Source organism: Mobula birostris, chromosome 16 (assembly GCF_030028105.1).
Source record: "Mobula birostris isolate sMobBir1 chromosome 16, sMobBir1.hap1, whole genome shotgun sequence".
Taxonomy (NCBI): domain Eukaryota; kingdom Metazoa; phylum Chordata; class Chondrichthyes; order Myliobatiformes; family Myliobatidae; genus Mobula; species Mobula birostris.
Window position 1 is genome coordinate 80,212,392 of NC_092385.1, and position 19,134 is coordinate 80,231,525.

A 19,134-nucleotide genomic window follows, 5' to 3' on the forward strand; every position below is an offset into this window, starting at 1 on the left:
ACTTCTGCAACCTATCAATGTCTCTGCAATCTTCGACAATCCTCTACACTTTCCACGACACCACCAACCTTTGTGTCGTCTGCAAACTTGTCAACCCACCCTTCTGCCCCTATATCCAGGTCGTTAGTAAAAATCACGAAAAGTAGAGGTCCCAGAACCGATCCTTGTGGGACACCACTAGTCACAACTCTCCAATCTGAATGTACTCCCTCCACCACCACCCTCTGCCTTCTGTATTTAAATCTTGCATTCATCCTACAACTTGAAGGAGTAGAAATCTTTGCGGTAAGGCTCCATCACAATGTACAGCCATGTGAATTTATAAGTCTAATGGCTTGTTGAAAGAAGCTATCCCGTAGCACGTTGGTCCTGGTTTTAATGCTGTGGTACCATTTGCCAGACGGAAGCAGCTGAAACAGTTAATGGTTGGGGTGACTGGTGTCCCAGATGATCATCCAGGCTTTCTTTCTGCACCTGTTGCTGTAAATGTCCTTAACGGAGGGAAGTTGATGTCCACAGATGTGCTGGGCTGTCCATACCACTCTCTGCAATGCTCAGCAATCAATGTTGGTGCAGTGCCAATCCAATCCAATTCAATTCAATTCAATTTAAATTATTTTAATTCCTCTCCCGTCTCCTTCAGTTCTCTGTATGTGATCCCTTTCAATTCACTTTTCTTTCTTTCTCCTTCAGTTTTCTTTCCCCAATATTTCCTTCTTCATTTCTCTTTTCGACTCTACTCCTTATCTTCTTAAGCTTCTTGATGCTGCAGTAGCCTACTTATTGTTACAGCACCCTAATTTGTAGGGATGATTTGGAATGGAGAGGCAGATTAAGATAAAGATACAAATAAAGAACTGAGATTGTGAATGTGTGAGGCAGGGGAAAAATAGGATTCGGAAGGTTTTAGATCATACTGTACCTGTTCTCTACTTGGTTCCAAAAAACAGCAATCCGATCAATACTAAGTATCTTTAGCAACGGCTTTACCAATACTCAACCAATATCCCGTTTAGGCTGAGCTGCAAATAACTCCAGCAAAACAATGAAGAAAAAAGCAGTTTAGATATAGCTTCCCATCAAACCCATGTCACCCTCACATCGAAACCCATCTGCTACTCTTACAGTCCTCTACTCCCAATCATTGACAGATTGACAGAAACATTTAACATTTGCTTCCTATTTGGTCTTAAATTGAGCCATTACTTTCCCTCCCTTTTTGCACTACTAATTTTATTTTTTTATATATTCTTTTTATTGTAATTTATAGTTTTTATTATTATGTATTGCAAAATACTGCTTCTGCAAAACAACAAATTTCACAACATATGCCAGTGATATTAAACCAGAATCTGATTCATTGCAAATTATATAACGACCATCCCCAGATAAAGAATGTATTCTGTTTTTGCAGACATAAGTCAATTTATACACAAGTTTCTTGATTAGTCTGGCCATGAAAGGATACGGGGAGAAGGCAGGAGATTGGACACAAGATGGAAAATGGATCAGACATGGTGAAATAGTGGGAGCAGACTTGATGGGCCAAAAGGCCTAAACCTGCTCCTATATCTTATGGTCATAAAATTAGGCAATACACAAAAATTACTGCACATATTAACTATATTTCCACAGTTTTGTAACGAATGTCATCAAAAGCCTGTAAGATTTATAAGAATGAACAATTACTATAAGTGGAGAGGTAAAGGAAACTATGCCATTTGTAGGAATGAATGAATGTAGCTAATTCAGGCAATTGAATTTAATAATGTCATGGTTTGTACATGTACATGCCCACAAATTAGGCATTCATAATCCAGGAATGGCCTGTATTTATTTTAATCAAAACGACTTTATTTACCTTTGTCTTACCCCAATCGACCTGTTGCTGAAGCTTTCACCCACTCCTAATGACACTCCTTACATTGATTATTTCAACAGTCTCTTGTTCAGCTTCATTAAGTCAAATATTATCTTGTCCAAGATCCTCTTGACACTATCTGATCTATCTATATTAGCTCCTGCTCCACATAGCCTGTTCTAAGTGTCTCCTACAAGACAAGGGGCATTACTGGATAAAATCATAGTGAACCCTGACAAGCAAGCTGGGATATCAGTGGTAGGGCATAAATTTCAAGGTAGTTGTAGAAAAGGATAAGGATGACCTGGAAAATAATGTCCTGAATTGGAGGAAGACCAATCAGACTGGGAGCAGCTACTTTGCAAATAGGCCTATTTCTGACAAGTGAAAGCCAATCAAAAGTTCAGTGCTAACATGGTCTCTTAACAATGTAGGATAAGAAGAACAAGTCCAAGAAATTCTGGATGTCAAGAGGTATAGAGATAATTCAAAAAATAGGATGGTAAAGAAAGAGCATAAAAAATTAAAGAAAAGCCCTAATGATATTCTGGGTCAGAGGGAAACTGGGGGAAACAGTAGGGCTAATAAGAGTTCAAAGTACCATTCTATGTTTGGAGCTAAAAGATGTGAAATAGGTCTTCAATGAATTAATCCCATGTGTATTCACACAGAAGAAGGAGATGATATTTGGAGAATTCTGGGAAAAGGATGGTGAGACTCTAGAATAAGTTTTTGTTTTAAAAAAAGGACACATTAGGCATCTGATGGATTTTAAAAGTGGATTATTTATTTATTTAGAGATACAGTGTGGAAGAGGCCCTTCCAGTCCTCCAAGCCTTGCCACCCAGCAAGGAATGCAATTAAGATCTCCCCCATCTGTTTTGGATTACCATTCTGGTCCTTTTGCTCTTAACACACCTGTAGGATCCCTGAAGATTCCCCTTCATCTTGTCTGCTAGAGCAACTTCATGTTTTCTTTTAGCCTATCTGATTTCTTTCTTAAGTGTTCTCTTGCATTTCTTGTACTCCTTAAGCAGCTCATTTGGTCCTACTTGCTTGTACCTGCTATGCACCTCCTTTTTCTCTTCATCAGGGCCTCAATATCTCTTGAAAATGAAGGTTCCCTACAATGGTTATCTTTACTTTTTTGTTCAGACAGGCACATATAAGCTTTGTACTCTTAAAATTTTGTTTCTGAAGGCCTCCCACTTTCCGAGTACACCTTTGCCAGAAAACAGCCTGTCCCAATCCACACTTGCCAGATCATTTCTGATACCACCAAAATTGGCCCTTCTCCAATTTAGAATCTCAATCTGCAGACCAGACCTATCTCCTTGCATACTTACTTTGAAACTAATGGCATTGTGGTCATCGGATACTTATTGCTTATTTAGTATCATTTCTTTTTGTTCTTTCTTGTTGTATTTACACAGCTTGTTGTCTTTTGCACGCTGGTTGTCAGCCTGTTGGAGTGGTCTCTCATTGATTCTATTATGGTCATTGGATTTACTGAGTATGCCCGCAAGTAACTGAATCTCAGCGGTGTATATGGTGATATATATATATATATATATATATATAGTGCCTATAAAAAGTATTAATCCTCCCTGGAAAGTTTCACATTTTATTGTTTTACAACATTGAATCACAGTGGATTTAATTTGGCTTTTTTGACACTGATCAACAGAAAAAGACTCTTTCATGTCAAAGCGAAAACTTATCTCTACAAAGTGATCTAAATTAATTACAAATATAAAACACGAAATAATTGATTGCATTAAGTATTTACCCCCTTCAAGTCAGTATTTACTAAGTACACTTTTGGCAGCAATTACAGCCTTGAGTCTGTGTGGATAGGTTTTGATTAGCTATGCACATCTGGGCTTTGCAATTTTTCCCCCATTTTTTACGAAACTGCTCAAGCTCTGTTAGATTGCTTGGGAATCATGAGTGAACAGTCCTTTCCCCTCTATTTATGCTCTACTTATTTAATTTATATTTTTATATATATTTATTGGAATTTACAGTTTTTTTTATTATGTATTGCAAAGCACTGCTGCCACAGAACAACACATTTCATGACATATGCTAGAGATATTTAACCTGATTCTGACTTACAGCAACGCTGCAAGGAAGATTATCATTTATGGTATTTTTTTCCCAGGCCTCATGCTTATCAATATTTACTGAATACTTTTCTATGTTAATAATGTTATCAAAATTATTCATCAATGTTTTTGTTAAATGAGCATTTTGTCCAAATGACTGCACTAAGCCATAGAACTGCATGGCTGGGTAAGAAGCAGCTCATAGTGTTTTACAGCATAGAAAAAGGCCCTCAATCATACCAACGAGTGCTGTGACCTGTATGGTGCCTCTTCTGAGCTCCTCAGAAGAGAAGCTATTAAGGCTCTTACACAGATTTCTTTTTTTTCATATTTTCTTGAGCTATGTTTATGGACTTTCAAATTCTATTAGTGAAAAGGTTATGACTTCAGATTTCATGAACAACTCAATTGAATTAACAGTCAAATAAACTTGGCATATCCAGACACAAGAATAAACCCAACCCATATTGTTCCATTTAAGCCCTCTATTAATTCCTTATGCTTTGTCTCAGAGGAAATATTCCAGATTTCTTATTCATATATGCTGGCAAAAACATTTAACCATAAAACTGAGCAGTCAGTGAGCAAATGGCTTTTGGTTTCCAGATTAATCTATACAATGAAGACACCATCAGCAGAGCATTGCTTCTAAGGTAAGGATAAGCTTAGTAAAGAAAACCAATATTAAAGCAGTATCTTTCACAATCATATTACGTTTTTTTCTTCTGTGAATCATCTTGCCTGAGAATCTATAAATGATTTGTGCATTAAGGTTTTCAACTCCCAAAATGCAAGCAAAGCACTTTATCAGATATGATGAAATGTTTAAATCAGAAGTTGAGAATAGCAATTGATTTCATCTTCCATTTATATAATTTTTCATCTTTCATCCAATGCCTTTGTAAGATATTTTGCATGCTATTCCATGATAAAGAATAATTAAATTAAGATTCAGTGGCATGTTTAAATAATGGGAAAAGACTTTTATTTCTAAATTTAATAGAAATTTGTAAGTTCGTTTTATTATTTTGGGAATGCTCCAGAGAATGACACCAATGCATTTCACTAATATTAATTTTCATAATCTGGATAATGATTTAGAATCTGCATCAAAAAGCAGGAAAACGCAACAGCTGATACTGCATTAATATTGAAATGTTAACTTCAAGATTTAATATGTCTCCAGGTGGCCTGGCCCTTCAATTCAAAGAAAGGTATTTTCTAACACTATAACCAGAAAAGGTTCAATTTCTTTTTCTTTTAAACTCGGTTTACATGGTGGAAGAAAAACTGATTTTAGGCATTCATTCAGATGAAGCTCATAAATGTACGAATGCAGTTATGACTTATTTTTATTTCAGCAAAACTTCATGGTTAATTTAAAGATTAGTTCGGATTGCCAATTTCAGGTAGTTTTACTGGGTTATGGCAACTAATGTTTCTTTTAATTTTAAGTTATAAATTATGGAAAATCTGTGTTTCAATATCTTTGTAAATATTTGTAACTGTGTAAAGTCTTCAGCATTTTAAAAAATTATACTGTCACAAATGACACTGTTGAGCAAGAAAGAGATAACAATACAACTACCTAGAACTTGAAATCTTTAATCCACAACTTTATTAGTACCTCAATTGTCAAACTGTGTGTAACGAGCAATATCCAAGACAGATTTAACCATTTGGAAATACTTTTGCATCGGCAATAATAAAATACTACAATCCATAAAAACAAAATCACAGAGAAAACATTGGATTAGTATAATTAATTAGCAGAATTTGCTACACTGTCATTAATTAATATATAAACACATTCTAATTAGGGGAAAAAATAAATGTACCTCATAAAATAAGATAGCAATTTAACATTGGTCTTCAAAAACTAATCAGTTTCAAATTTTGAGAAGCAATTACTCTTAAAATTATAAAACAAAATTAAGCAGGAATGTATAACTTACAAAGCCTAGGAAAAGAACTGCATAGTAATGGATTGGCAATAGAAAATAAAAAGATTTGCAGAATTCTACACAGGAATGAAAATCAAATGCAATAAATGCTGTGCAATGAAAATAAAAGATATAGGAAGTTACATATCCTTGCTTAGTTTCATAGGCGCCTGTTATTCTTAATATGGAATCTTGAGTGTTATGACCAAGCACAATCAGAAACACAGTTTTAAAAAATTGTTTATTGAGCAATAATCAGAATGTCACAGGTTCCTTTTCCCTTACCCCACTCCACCACCACCTCATTTTGGAGACTCTAATAAGATTTAGCACCCAGATGCACTGTTCTCACCAACTAGCATCATCAACAAAAACCAAGAAATAACATTTGACATACTTTCTCATCTTACAAACCACATTAGCTGATGTATTTATCAATGAACCACATTCTTTCCCTGTTACGTTACAGAGAACAATATAACAACCTTAACACTTGCCATTACACTTTGTCCTCTTTGAGTAGATCTTCCCGGACAAGTGTTTCATCATTCAATACTGATTCATGAACAACAAGCAGTTCTGACTAACTTAAAAAAAAAGGTACTGTAGGGGTGGTCATCAAAACTGATGGCATAAAGATTTAGTCCTTGATTAACAAAGAAAAAAAAATCAGTAGTATATTGGAGGATTATTATTATTATAGTTCTGCAAAGATTCATCATCCAATTCTAATTAATTCCAAATTAACTAGGCCCTTTAGGTCAGCTGCAAATTAAGATCCTAGAATAACAATCAGATCTAAACAATGCATTCAACAGCATTTTGAGCTGAATGCCCACCGTGAATCCTTCTCTACAACTTTGCACGTCAGTAAAAGATGGCTTAGTCTCTATTTCCTTGTTCCTAGTAATGCCTTGTTCTCACCTGTGGAAATCATGATCCATCAATTTACATAAGGTAACTTACTCTATATCAATTGTCTTCTTATCTGAACTTTCCCCCTAGTAAAAGGGGTTAGATTGTTCCCTCACTATTAGAAGTACAAGATGAACCTGCTTACAGTCAGCTGACTCAAATCTTACTACACAAAACAACACAAATCATTTTGTTATTATAGGAGAATACTGGCAAATAAATTCAAAAATGTGCTTTATATGATGGTGAACAACGTACTTTAAAGTATACTGTTATTTTGCGGAGTCAGGAATATATTTTTTACTTTGGTTCAAAAGGAAAAGAAGATTTCATTTTTACAAGGCCAGGCCTCAGAAGAATCTTGCACTTACCAAATTAATACAACTATTTGCAGAACAAAGAAGTTTTTGTATGAAACCAGAATCAGAAATGCAGATGCAGTATCTGTGAGAATTGCAGAAGTGGCAGAAATAGTTTTAAAATCTACAAACTGCTCATCTTTGAATCATAATAAGTCTATGAGCAAATGGAGGCAATGGTCGAACATACAGTATCCTGATGCAAGCCAGGAGCCAGGTAAAAGAATTTTAAATCAGCTGAACTAAAAGGAGAAGAATGAGTAAAGCCTGATCAAAAGTGAAGTCAACATGTTGAAAGATAAGTAAGCATAGACATCAGCTTCAGAAGATCATAAGCTGATGTACAGCAGAACAGACAATGTTATGGAAAAGGACTTCTTGAGTTTAGTAGAAGGAAACTTATTCTCTTTCAGTACTAGATTTCACATGTGTTCCGACAATTTAGAGAGTACAATATTTGTAAAGTAGTACAGACCATAAGACCACAAGATATAGGAGCAGAATTAGGCCATTTGACCCATCATGTCTATTCCTTCATTCCATCATGGCTGATTTATTATCCCTCTCAATCCGATTCTCCTGCCTTTTCCTTGTAACCTATAACACCTTGACTGATCAAGAACTGATCAACCTCTACTTTAAATATACTCAATAACTTGGCCTCCAGAGCTATCTGTGGCGATGAGTTCCACAGATTTATTATCCTCTAGCTAAAGTAATTTCTCCTCATCTCTGTCCTAAATAGTTTCCCTGTTCCCTCTGGTCCTAGACTCCCCCGCTATAAGAAACATTCTCTCCACATCTACTCTATCTAGACCTATCACACATATTGCTCCTTGTGTTCTGTAAGATAGCACTCATAAGATTAAAATGCTCTACTCTTGCAGCGTACGTAAACTTAGCTGTCAATATCAGCTTAATGCAGATGATCAGAAGACAGCCTTGGCAATGAGGCAATAGCACAACAATCTTCCAAATATTTTCTAAGGCCCTGGATTACCTAAGCTGCAAAAGGCAAATCATTACTTATTCTTCCAAATACATCCTGAAAAAAGATACTTTTCATCTTCAAAAGGACATGTATATTCTTATGGATGTAAAGTCCTGCTTTCCCTTTGGATGAAATATTGCTAACAATGCAGCTAATCTCATGGAAAGCAATTACAAACATTGATGCTCTAAATAGAGATGTAGATGTAAATTGAACAGTTTTCGATGAATACTTTATGAAATTCTTGCAAGCTGAGGATTAGCTGATAGGAGAACTTCACATGGTGACTATGACTAGAAAACTGATGATATTACTGAAAGATATTCCACAAGTTGAAAATATTTTAAATGAATGGAAATTTTAAAATATCTCCCCCCCCCCACATAAAGCCTAATTCCATACTTCATTATTGTAAAACCAGTTGCAGCAGAGGAAGCTCGTTACATGACTTTTTAGTAAAGCAATTCATCAATTTGTTCACGAAAGAGCCTTCACTAACAAAATTATATTCAGTTGCCACAGCTTAAATATCTGAAGGGCTCTATCAATTGTGGCCAAGGCAGGAATTCCCAATTCTACCAGAAGCAATTCTATATAAGTGGCTATAGCCATTTATTCTGTTGCTACACACAAAAATAATTGGAATAGATATCCTAACAGGAGTAGATATTCATAATACAGTAGATCATTAGGTAGTCTTAGAAAGCATGTAGTTAGGATACCCACAAAGATGAAGAAAAAAAAACTGAACCAATCTGGTGACAAAACAATGTAGGTATTTTCTAATGAGGCCAGCCACCTACACCAATTTACACTTTGAGTTTGCTTTGGCAGATTGTCATTTAAAGTATAGCCCAGACAGCTGCAGTTGTGGAGCAGCAGCTGCATGATGGATCTTGTTGGTAGTCTCTAAAATTGTTACATTGTTACTTCCTTTCTAATTAATTTCCACAATCAATTTTCCTAAGCTCTGTTAGCCAAAGCTGGCAGGTAACATTCTGCTCCTGCCACTTCAGTATTGACCTATTTGATCACCCATATGCAGATTCTCCAATTTCTAAAATATATAAAGAAAACTAGGCAATGTTAGACAGTCTGAACTGAAAGAAAGTCAAACTTTCAGTCTGCAGTTCCTATCAAACAGGTGGGTCCATTTTTATTATTTTACTTGTTACAATTAAAATTGCTAATGCCTTCAGAAGAAAATTAATGACAGAAATCATCAATAGAGTAAAAATAAACACTTAGGAGTTTTAATAGTAAGAGTAAGTGATTTAACCCTCAGTACTGAAAGTACAGTGCTTATCCAGAGGCATTCAATTATTCATCATAGTCTGGTGAAAAAAAACATGAACATCGCCTGGAAGTGATATATATTCAAGTGGAATGCCTGAGTTATCATTCTGTTATTGAAAGCGTCTAAAAGAAGGTTTGCTTCCAGTTACTTTTGACCACTCCTGAACCACCCCATCAAGTTATAGCAGGATGCTTTGTATAAGAATGAATCTCTTTTGTCTATGTAAAAGAGAATTGTATCATTGTCACTGCCTATTTTGTTATATCAACTGATTGCTCCTTTGTTATTTATTCTCCATTCTCTTGCCTTCATTTTCATTTTTGAAATCTTTTTATTGATATATAATCTTCGACAGCTATAAAATACAGAAGTTCAACAAATTAGTGTATATATAATTAATAAAGCTGAAGAAAAAATCATATGTGCTAATGAAAAAAAAAATTATATAAGAACAAGAGGGAAAAAAGAGAACCTCAACTAACTGAAACAAAAAACCCACTAACTACAAAACAAACAAAAAAAAACATTAGCAACCAACTCCCGGAGCAATACGTCTTACAATTATTTAAATATATATATATATATATATATATATATATGTATAAAAGAAGAAAAAGAGAACAACAACCGCTAAGTCACATTTATATAACATAAAATTGGAAGGAAATCATATAAATTAATTCAAATTAAATGATAATATTTGGCAAAAGAGCCCCACCTTCTCTCAAAATCGAATCGGGGATCAAAAGTTCTACTTTAATTTTTTCCAGACTAATGAGAAAACCATCGAATTAGTATAGGAGCAGAGGTATCTTTCCACTTCAATAAAATAGCCCTTCTTGCCAACAATGTAGTGACTGCAATTACATGTTGGTTTGAAAATGAAATACCCTGAATATGATGCGGAACTATTCCAAATAGAACAGTCAACGTATTAGGTTGTAAATTAATTTTCAAAACTTTAGAAATTATAGAAAATAAAGATTTCCAAAAAGATTTCAGTGAGGGACATGACCAGAACATATGTGACAAAGTAGCTACATCATTTTTGCACTCATCACAATAATTATCTATATTAGGAAATATTTTGGATAGCCTCTCCTTTGTTAAATAATAACGGTGAATATTTTTAAATTGAATTAAACAATGATTAGCACATATCGAAGAAGAATTAACCATTTTCAGAACTCGCATCCAATCTTCATTAACAAAAGTCATATTAAATTCTCTCTCCCAATCTTGTTTAATCTTTAATGAGAGGTTATCTTTTTGTAGTAAAAAATAAATTATAAATTCTACCAATGGAACCTCTCACTAAAGGATTCATATTCAAAATAGTATCCAACAAATCAGATTTTTATGGAAACGTAGAAACATATTTTTGTAAAAAATGTCTAACCTGAAAATATTGCAAGAAATGTGTATGAGACAGAGAGTATTTGCTAATTAACTCTTCAAAAGTCATCAATCGACCATCACTAAATAAATCTGCAAAAGAACAGATCCCCTTATTTCTCCATAAAAGAAAAATGGGATCAGTAATTGAAGGGTTAATTAGCAAATTTCAAAATACAGGGCTAGACAATTTAAATTGTTTGAAATTAAAAGAGTTGTGAAACTGAAACCAAATCCATAAGGACTGTTTAATAATAAGGTAGAGATTTAAATTGGAAATTTTAGCAAGTTGTAAAGGTAATGGAGCTCCTAATAATGAAGTTAAATAAAACTGATTAATAGCTTTAAATTCCAAATTAATCCAAGCTGGTTTTTGGTTCTTATCGAGCCAATATAACCAAAAACATAGTTGTCGAATATTAACAGCCCAATAATACAACCTTAAATTAGGTAGCGCAAGTCCACCATCTTTTTTTGGATTTTTGTAAATTAAACTTATTAACTCTTGGTTTTTTATTATTCCAAATAAAGGATGAAATAGTAGAATCAATTTGATCAAAAAAATTTTAGTTAGAAAAATAGGTATTTTTTGAAAAATATATAAAAATTTAGGTAAAATCATCATTTTCACAGAATGAATACGATCTATTAAAGAAAGTGTAAGAGAATTCCATCTAGAAAATAATTGTTTCGTAGAGTCCAATAAAGGAACTACATTAGCTTTATAAAGATCCTTATAGTTTTTTGTAATGATAATACCCAAATATTTAAAAGAATTCACAATTCTAAATGGAATATCATTATATATAAAAACAGGAACATTTAAAGGGAACAATTCACTTTTATTTAAATTAAGTTTATATCCTGAAAGTTTTCCAAAATCATTTAATAATTCCAAAATATTGGAATTAAGATAGAAACCAGAAGATCATCTGCATAAAGAGAGGTCTTATGTATGGTCCCATTTATAGAAATACCATGAATGTTTTTAGCTTCGCGAATTGTTATAGCCAAAGGCTCCAGTGCGAGATTAAATAACAAAGGACTTACTGGACACCCTTGTCGAGTACCTCGTGAAAGTAAACAAAAGGGAGACCTAAGATTATTAGTGATAACGGTAGCGATAGGGCTCGTATAGATCATTTGAATCCACTTATTAAAATTATTATCAAAGCCAAGTTTCTCAAATACATTAAACAAATAAGTCCATTCAACTCTATCAAATGTCTTTTCTGCATCCAGAGAAATAACAGATTGGGGTGTTTTGGATAATGGTGAATATATAATGTTCATCAATCTCTGAACATTAGAAAAAGAATAACGGCCTCTAATAAAGCCTGTTTGATCCACAGAGATAACTTTAGATAAAATGTTTTCCAAAACCGTTAGCCATTACCTTAGAAAGAATTTTAGCATCCACATTTAATAGTGAAATAGGTCTATAAGATGAGCATTCAGTAGGGTCTTTATCTTTCTTAAGGATTAAAGAAAAAGAAGCTTCATAAAAAGAAGAAGGTAAATTGCCTTTCTCAAAAGATTCATGAAATATTTCTGAAAGGTATGGAGAAAGTAATTTTTCAAATTTTTTGTAAAATCCTACCGAATAACCATCAAGTCCAGGAGGTTTACTTGATTGCATTGACCATATAGCTTTCTGAATTTCATGCTCAACAATTGGAGCATCAAGGGTCTGTTGGTCTTCAGCAATAATTTGAGGAGATTTAATCTTATATAAAAAAGCCTTCATTTTGGAGGGATCTGCAAGAAACTGAGGTTTATAAAGAATGGAATAAAATCCTGAAAAATATCATTAATGTCTTCATAATTACTTACTATATTTCCATTACCTTTACGAATCTTTAAAATTTGTCTTTTAGCTTTAGCAGCCCTTAATTGGGAAGCTAAACGTCTATTATTTTTACCCCAAAAATATAAAACTGACTTTTTAATTTAAGGAAATACCCTTCAATAGGATAAGATAATCATAAGTTACATTGTGATTGTAATTCCACTCTCCTTTTAAACAAATCAACATTTGGAAAAATTCCGTTGATATTATCTAAGTTTTGCCTTCATTTTAATTTCAATAGAGACAAAACTGTCACCATAAGAATGGCCTTCATCACAAGGCTGCCAATTTTCATACTTCTCTTCGGTGTAAATATTCTTTGTCAAGAAGTCGATTATTCGTCTTCCCAACAACATCAACGAAGCATTCGTACACCCATAGATTTTGAACTATATGGACCATTTCCCAGAGAGTGTGCTCGTGAATGTCGGTGCGTACCATCATTTCCTTTGGCTATGTACTGTGATAATCGAAAACTCACAAATATTCCCAATATTCCAGCGCACGTGAGATATCTTTTCCTTCAGTTCAATGAAATAGAAAGTGTGCCAGAAAATGCTTTTGTTAATGCAACATTGCTTCAAGAAATTAATTTAAGTCACAATAAATTGAAGTCTTCCAAGATCGCCAAAGGTGTTTTCGGCAAACTCAAACATCTGATTACTCTTAACCTAGCATACAACAAACTTGAAGAAATCCCAGCTCCGCTACCTAACAGTCTTGAAAGACTTTCTTTGGGTTTCAACAAAATTACTAAACTACCTGCTGATACTATACGATCATTGATAAATGTTACAATTTTGGATCTTGGTAATAACCGACTCCCTGATGGTGCAGTTAAGGGAAATCACCTTGGAAAAATGAAGAGTCTCCTACAGCTAAACTTGCGCAGTAACAAACTCAAATCCTTGCCTGGAGACCTCCCAGCTTCTCTACTACAACTTTCAGTTGAAAACAACTCTATATCGTCCATCCCAGCCAATTACTTCAGAAAAACTCCAAATCTCATTTCATTAAGGATGGCACGCAATAAGCTTAAACAAGTTCCATATGGTGTGTTCAACCTCTCAAAACTAATGGAACTGAATCTAGGTCACAACCAACTGACTAAAACTTTCTACGTTTCAAGGAATCTAGAACACCTGTATCTGAACAATAATGATTTTACAAGTATGCATACTATTATGTTACATTCTTACTAACCAAAAGTAACGATTTTTAAAATAATTGTATTAAATGCATGTTCATGCTGAGGTGGTGCTAATCTGAAAACGACTCATCAAAGTGCATTAAGTGCAAGAAGGAACATGTTTTATAAAAATAATATATAGCAAATGTTGGAATTTTCATTGAAATGTTGCATGGAACAGGTCCTACTGGCCCTTTGAGCCATGCCGCCCAGCAATCTCCCAATTTAATCCTGGCCTACTCATGGGATCATTTACAATGACCAATTAATTTACCAGCTGGTACATCTTCTGACTGTGGGAGGAAACCAGAGCACCCAGAGGCAACCCAAGCAGTCACGGGGAGAACGTACAAACTGCTTACAGGCAGCGGTGGGAATAGAACTCGGGTTGCCTGTACTGTAAAATGTTGTACTAACCACTATGCTATCATGCTGCCCTGATATATTTTTAAAATCATAATGGTATAATTACACCTTGGAGCAAAGTGATGTAAATACTCAGCAGATAGTATGGATTTGTGGATAAAGAAACATAATGAATTTTTCTGATAGGATATAATTAAAGAAAACTAATCGGAAAAATTCTGAATGATCTAGAAACATAGAAACATAGAAAATAGGTGCAGGAGTAGGCCATTCGGCCCTTCGAGCCTGCACCGCCATTTATTGTGACCATGGCTGATCATCCAACTCAGAACACCGCCCCAGCCTTCCCTCCACACCCCCTGACTCCCGTAGCCACAAGGGCCATATCTAACTCCCTCTTAAATATAGCCAATGAACTGGCCTCTGCTGCATATTTACAACATTCCTGTTACATTTTATAAAGTCCATCCATGTAATGCCCCAGTTTTTGCATCAATACCTGACTACCTTTTTTCCTTTGAGAAATAACCTTCACTTAAATTCAGGGACAAAATTTCAACTCTCACCCCAACCGAGCTGCAAATACAAATATTCCTATAGGATTACAATCTGGTGGTATCAACTAAAGGATGGCTAAGAAAGGAACAGGCACTGTAGACAAAAAAGAGATACATCCTGAATACTGAAATAATATTTTACATCATTCATTACCAAGAAGAGAATGTTGACACTTGTTCAAAAAGGATGTGGCAAAGATGAGGGATGATGTTGGAGGGTGAGAGATAAAGAGCAGAAAATGCCAGAAACAGGGACTTTTAGAGAAACAGGGATTTTAGAGATCAGGGATTAAGAGAAGTGAATTCAATACTTTACTCAAAAGTTTTTATATTTTAGTTACTGAGGATACATTCTGGTTCAGTAATTATAGTTGGCTGGGAGGAAAATGGTTTTTTTTTCGAGGAACATTGAATAAAGTGAGCTAAACATCAGTGGTGGGAAAGTAACTGGAGTCAGCATGGCTTTGTATGGCAAGGAAATTGTACCAAGTTGCCTGAAGAGGTTATCAAGAGGATTGACATACACAGGGCAGTAGAGATTGACTACATGGACTTTAGCAAGGCCTTTGACAAGGATCCACTTGATAGGCTAGTCCAGAAGACTCGATCACATGAGAATAAGGTGAGCTAGAGACAAAACTGGCTTTTTAGTAGGAGTTATATGGTAGTACTGGAAGGTTATTTTCCAGACTGGAGGCCTGTAACCAGTGGTGGGTCCAATGCTGGTTTCCATTTATATCAATAATTTGGATGGGAAACGGTGCACAATTAGTAAGGTTATGAATGACACCAAAATTAGTGGTATATTGGACGGTGAAAAAAGTTCTGCATTGTATTTAACAGATTTGAGATCAACTGGGAAAGTGGGCAAAAGAATGGCAGATGGAATTTGATTCAGACAAGTGCAAAGAGATGCATTGAATCACAACAAGGAACCCTGGGTAGTATTGCAGAACAGATAGGTCAAGGAATATGAGTAAATAGTTCACTGAAAGTGACAATATAGGTAGACAGGGTGTAAAGAAGGTGTATGCCATGTTTGCTTTCATTGGTTAAGTATTGAGTATAGGAGTTGGGACATCATGTTACAGCTATAAATGATGTTGGAGAGAATGCACTTGGATTGTGTGTGTTTCAGGATGCCGTGCTATGAGTAATGACTGGAGTAACCCAGAAAGTTTGCAGAGAAGGACATTGCTGGGATTGGAGGGTATGAGCTACAAGGATGGACTAGGTAGGCTGGAATGTTTCTCCTGGAGTAGAGGTGGTGAGTAGAATTAAGGTGAATAGTCACAGCTTTCTTCAAAGAACAGAGTTTCCCTCACTCCACCATTGATGTTACCCTCACCTATATCTCCTCTATTTCCTGGACAACTGTGCTCACCCAATCTTCTCGCAGGCTTAACAGTAATAGTGTTCCTCTTGTCATCAGCTACCATCCCATGAGCCTCCACATCCAACACGTCTCCAAAGGGATCCTACCACCAATTACATATTTACATTCGTCCCCACTCTTTGCTTTCCACGGGGATTGTCCCCTTCATGATTCCTTCGTCCATTCGTTCCTCCCTACTAATTTCCGTCCAGACACTTATTTCTGCAAGATGTCAAAGTGCTACACCTGCCCATATACCTGCTTCCTCACCTCCATTTAGGGGCCAAACAGTCTTTCCAGGTGAGGCAAAACGTCACCTGCCAATCTGCTGGGGTCTTCTATTGTATCTGGTGCTCCCGAAGCAGCCTCCGCTACCAGTAAGACCCATCTTAAATTTGAACACTACTACATCGAGCATCTCACCCCATTTACCAAAAGCAGGACTTCCCGGTGGCCAAACATTTTAATTCCGATTTCCATTCCCGTTCCGACATGTTAGCTCATGGCTTCCTCTTGTGCCACAATGAGGCCACCGTCAGGGTAGAGCAGCAACACTGTGTAGCCATCAACCTGATGGCATCAATATCAATTTCTCCTTTTGGTAAAAGAAAATCCCTCTCCCTCCCCTCTTCTTCTATTCTCCACTCTGGCCTCTTACCTTTTCTCACCTACCCATCATCTCCCCCGGGTCCCCTCCTCCTTCTCTTTCTCCTATGGTCCTCCTCTCCTATCAGATTCCTTTCTCTCCAACCCTTTACCATTCCCACACACCTGGCTTCACCTATCACCTTCCAGCTATCCTCCTTCCCCTCCCCTCATCTTTTAATATTAGCATCTTCGCCCTTCCTTTCCAGTCCTGAAGACGGGGCTTGACCCGAACATGGACTGTTTATTCATTTCCATGGACGCTGTCTGACCTGCTAAGCTCCTTGCACATTCTGTGCACATTGTTCTGGAGCTAGAGCATCTGCAGAAGTTCTTGTGTTTAGAGGTCATAGGTTTACGATAAGAGGGGAAAGATTTAAGGGAGCTATGAGTTTTTTCACACAGATGGTAGCAGGTATAAAGAATGAGTTCCAGAGAAAGTAGTAGAGCTGAGTACAATTATAATTCTTAAAAGACATTTGGACAGGTATATGAATAGGAAGGATTTAAAGAAATGGGGGCCAAACACAAGCAAATGGGACTACCACAAGTAGGCACCTTGGTTGGTGTAGACAAGTTCAGTCAAAGGGTCTGTTTCTGTGAATAACTTTATGACTTTAAAGGTTATAAAAAGCCAACTTGACATTTCCTTATCTAATATTGAGAAATTAAGGAAGATATGGCACCAAAATCAGCACACGAACTACTAAACCATATGAGAGATTAAATTTGTGATTTTTTTCCATCAATATGGCACTCCAACTGTTCAATCCAATGTTTTGTAATTCGAGGAGACACAAGTGCATAGACTCTGATCCATTCCATGATGATTGTGAACCCACTGTAATCTTCTTAACTACAGTAATATCTATAAATGTCACACAATGTTCATTTGATTGCTAATAATGTCTTTCTTTTTCCTTACAGCGCTTAATGTTACTTTGATGTGTCCTACAACCAACATAACGAATCCAAACCATCTGACCTATATTCGGCTTGAGAAAAATAAGCTGCAACGCCCTTTAAGTACATATATCTATGCCTGTTTTCCTCGTCTTCGAAACTTATTTTTCGGTGAACAGGATACTGTACCAGTTGTTGAAACCCAAGAAGCACCTGAATTGGCTGGAACACCAATTTGAGAATCAGATCACTGAATTAATTACTAATTATAATCTATATTATGCACTAACAACTTCCAAAACATAGTATGACACTACTTTTCCTACTACATATAAGCTACTTAAGCAAAAAATGTATAATTCCTACTGTTTAATTTCTCCATTGTCTAATTATTTCAAATTGTCTCAAAACTCATGAGAAGTGAAGACAAGTGTAATCATTTAACTCGTTATTTTCAAGTAATTTTTCCAATTAAGCATTTGGAAAATTCAATTAAGAATTGAATGAAAAAGTTATCAAGGCTCACAATCATGTCCTTTATATTTATGAAATTTATGCTCTCATCCCTTCTCCTTCTTCCTACAAACAAGGTAATTTTCATTCTCATCATCTTTTATCCAACCACCATGTAAATTTAATGAATCGATCCACATAATTTCTGACCCACCTACAATGTGATGAAATTCCAAGGGCATGTTCTAATCTCTTCCCTTTGTAACGTGAAACAACTCTTCTTCCCTCTCTACAGATCTTCCCTGACCTGCTGAGTATTTCCAGCGTTATTTTTTATTTCAGGAAAAAGACATTCATCTTTATTAGATGGGACATCATCAGATAACTATTAAATGTGCAATGCCACTGAACTGCAAGACTCTAGAAGAAACAGTGTTGCCTACACTCAGAACTTAACTTTGCAACTTTCAATCTCATCTATGCACATTGCAACTAACACTGAGGCAGGAGAAGTGTTCCAAAAAAAAAGTCAATGGTATATAGGCAACACACATCAAAGTTGCTGATGAACGCAGCAGGCTAGGCTGCATCTCTAGGAAGAGGTACAGTCGACATTTCAGGCCGAGACCCTTTGTCAGGACTAACCGAAGGAAGAGCTAGTACCCTTCCTTCTTAGTCTCTTACTAACTCTTCCTTCAGTTAGTCCTGACGAAGGGTCTCGGCCTGATACATCGACTGTACCTCTTCCCAGAGATACTGCCTGGCCTGCTGCGTTCACCAGCAACTTTGATGTGTGTTGCTTGAATTTCCAGCATCTGCAGAATTCCTGTTGTCAATGATATATATTCTATTTGTAATTATTATACCATTGATGCTCAAATTATCAAAGTAATCTTGAATACAACGTGAACATTTTTGATTCAGGAAA

General features: G+C 35.7%; 2 protein-coding genes across 2 annotated transcripts in view; one reads left to right on the forward strand and one right to left on the reverse strand.

Annotated features, from left to right (window-relative positions):
• The window catches only part of cenpp (centromere protein P), a 279,625-nt gene that overhangs the window by 153,898 nt on the left and 106,593 nt on the right, over nucleotides 1–19,134 (reverse strand). The gene's annotated exons all lie outside the window — the stretch shown is intronic.
• On the forward strand, nucleotides 4,512–18,779 carry omd (osteomodulin). Its single transcript, XM_072280990.1, has 3 exons — nucleotides 4,512–4,622; nucleotides 12,960–13,888; nucleotides 17,778–18,779. Exons 1-3 carry the CDS (start codon nucleotides 4,558–4,560, stop codon nucleotides 17,990–17,992), a joined length of 1,209 nt encoding a protein of 402 aa, XP_072137091.1. The 5' UTR covers nucleotides 4,512–4,557; the 3' UTR covers nucleotides 17,993–18,779.

Coding starts and splice junctions, on each gene's coding strand:
- omd (XM_072280990.1), top strand. CDS start 4,558: ATGGCTTTTGGTTTCCAGATTAATCTATACAATGAAGACACCATCAGC. Junction 4,623..12,959: donor AGCAGAGCATTGCTTCTAAG/GTAAGGATAAGC, acceptor TAATTTCAATAG/AGACAAAACTGTCACCATAA. Junction 13,889..17,777: donor GAACAATAATGATTTTACAA/GTATGCATACTA, acceptor TTTTCCTTACAG/CGCTTAATGTTACTTTGATG.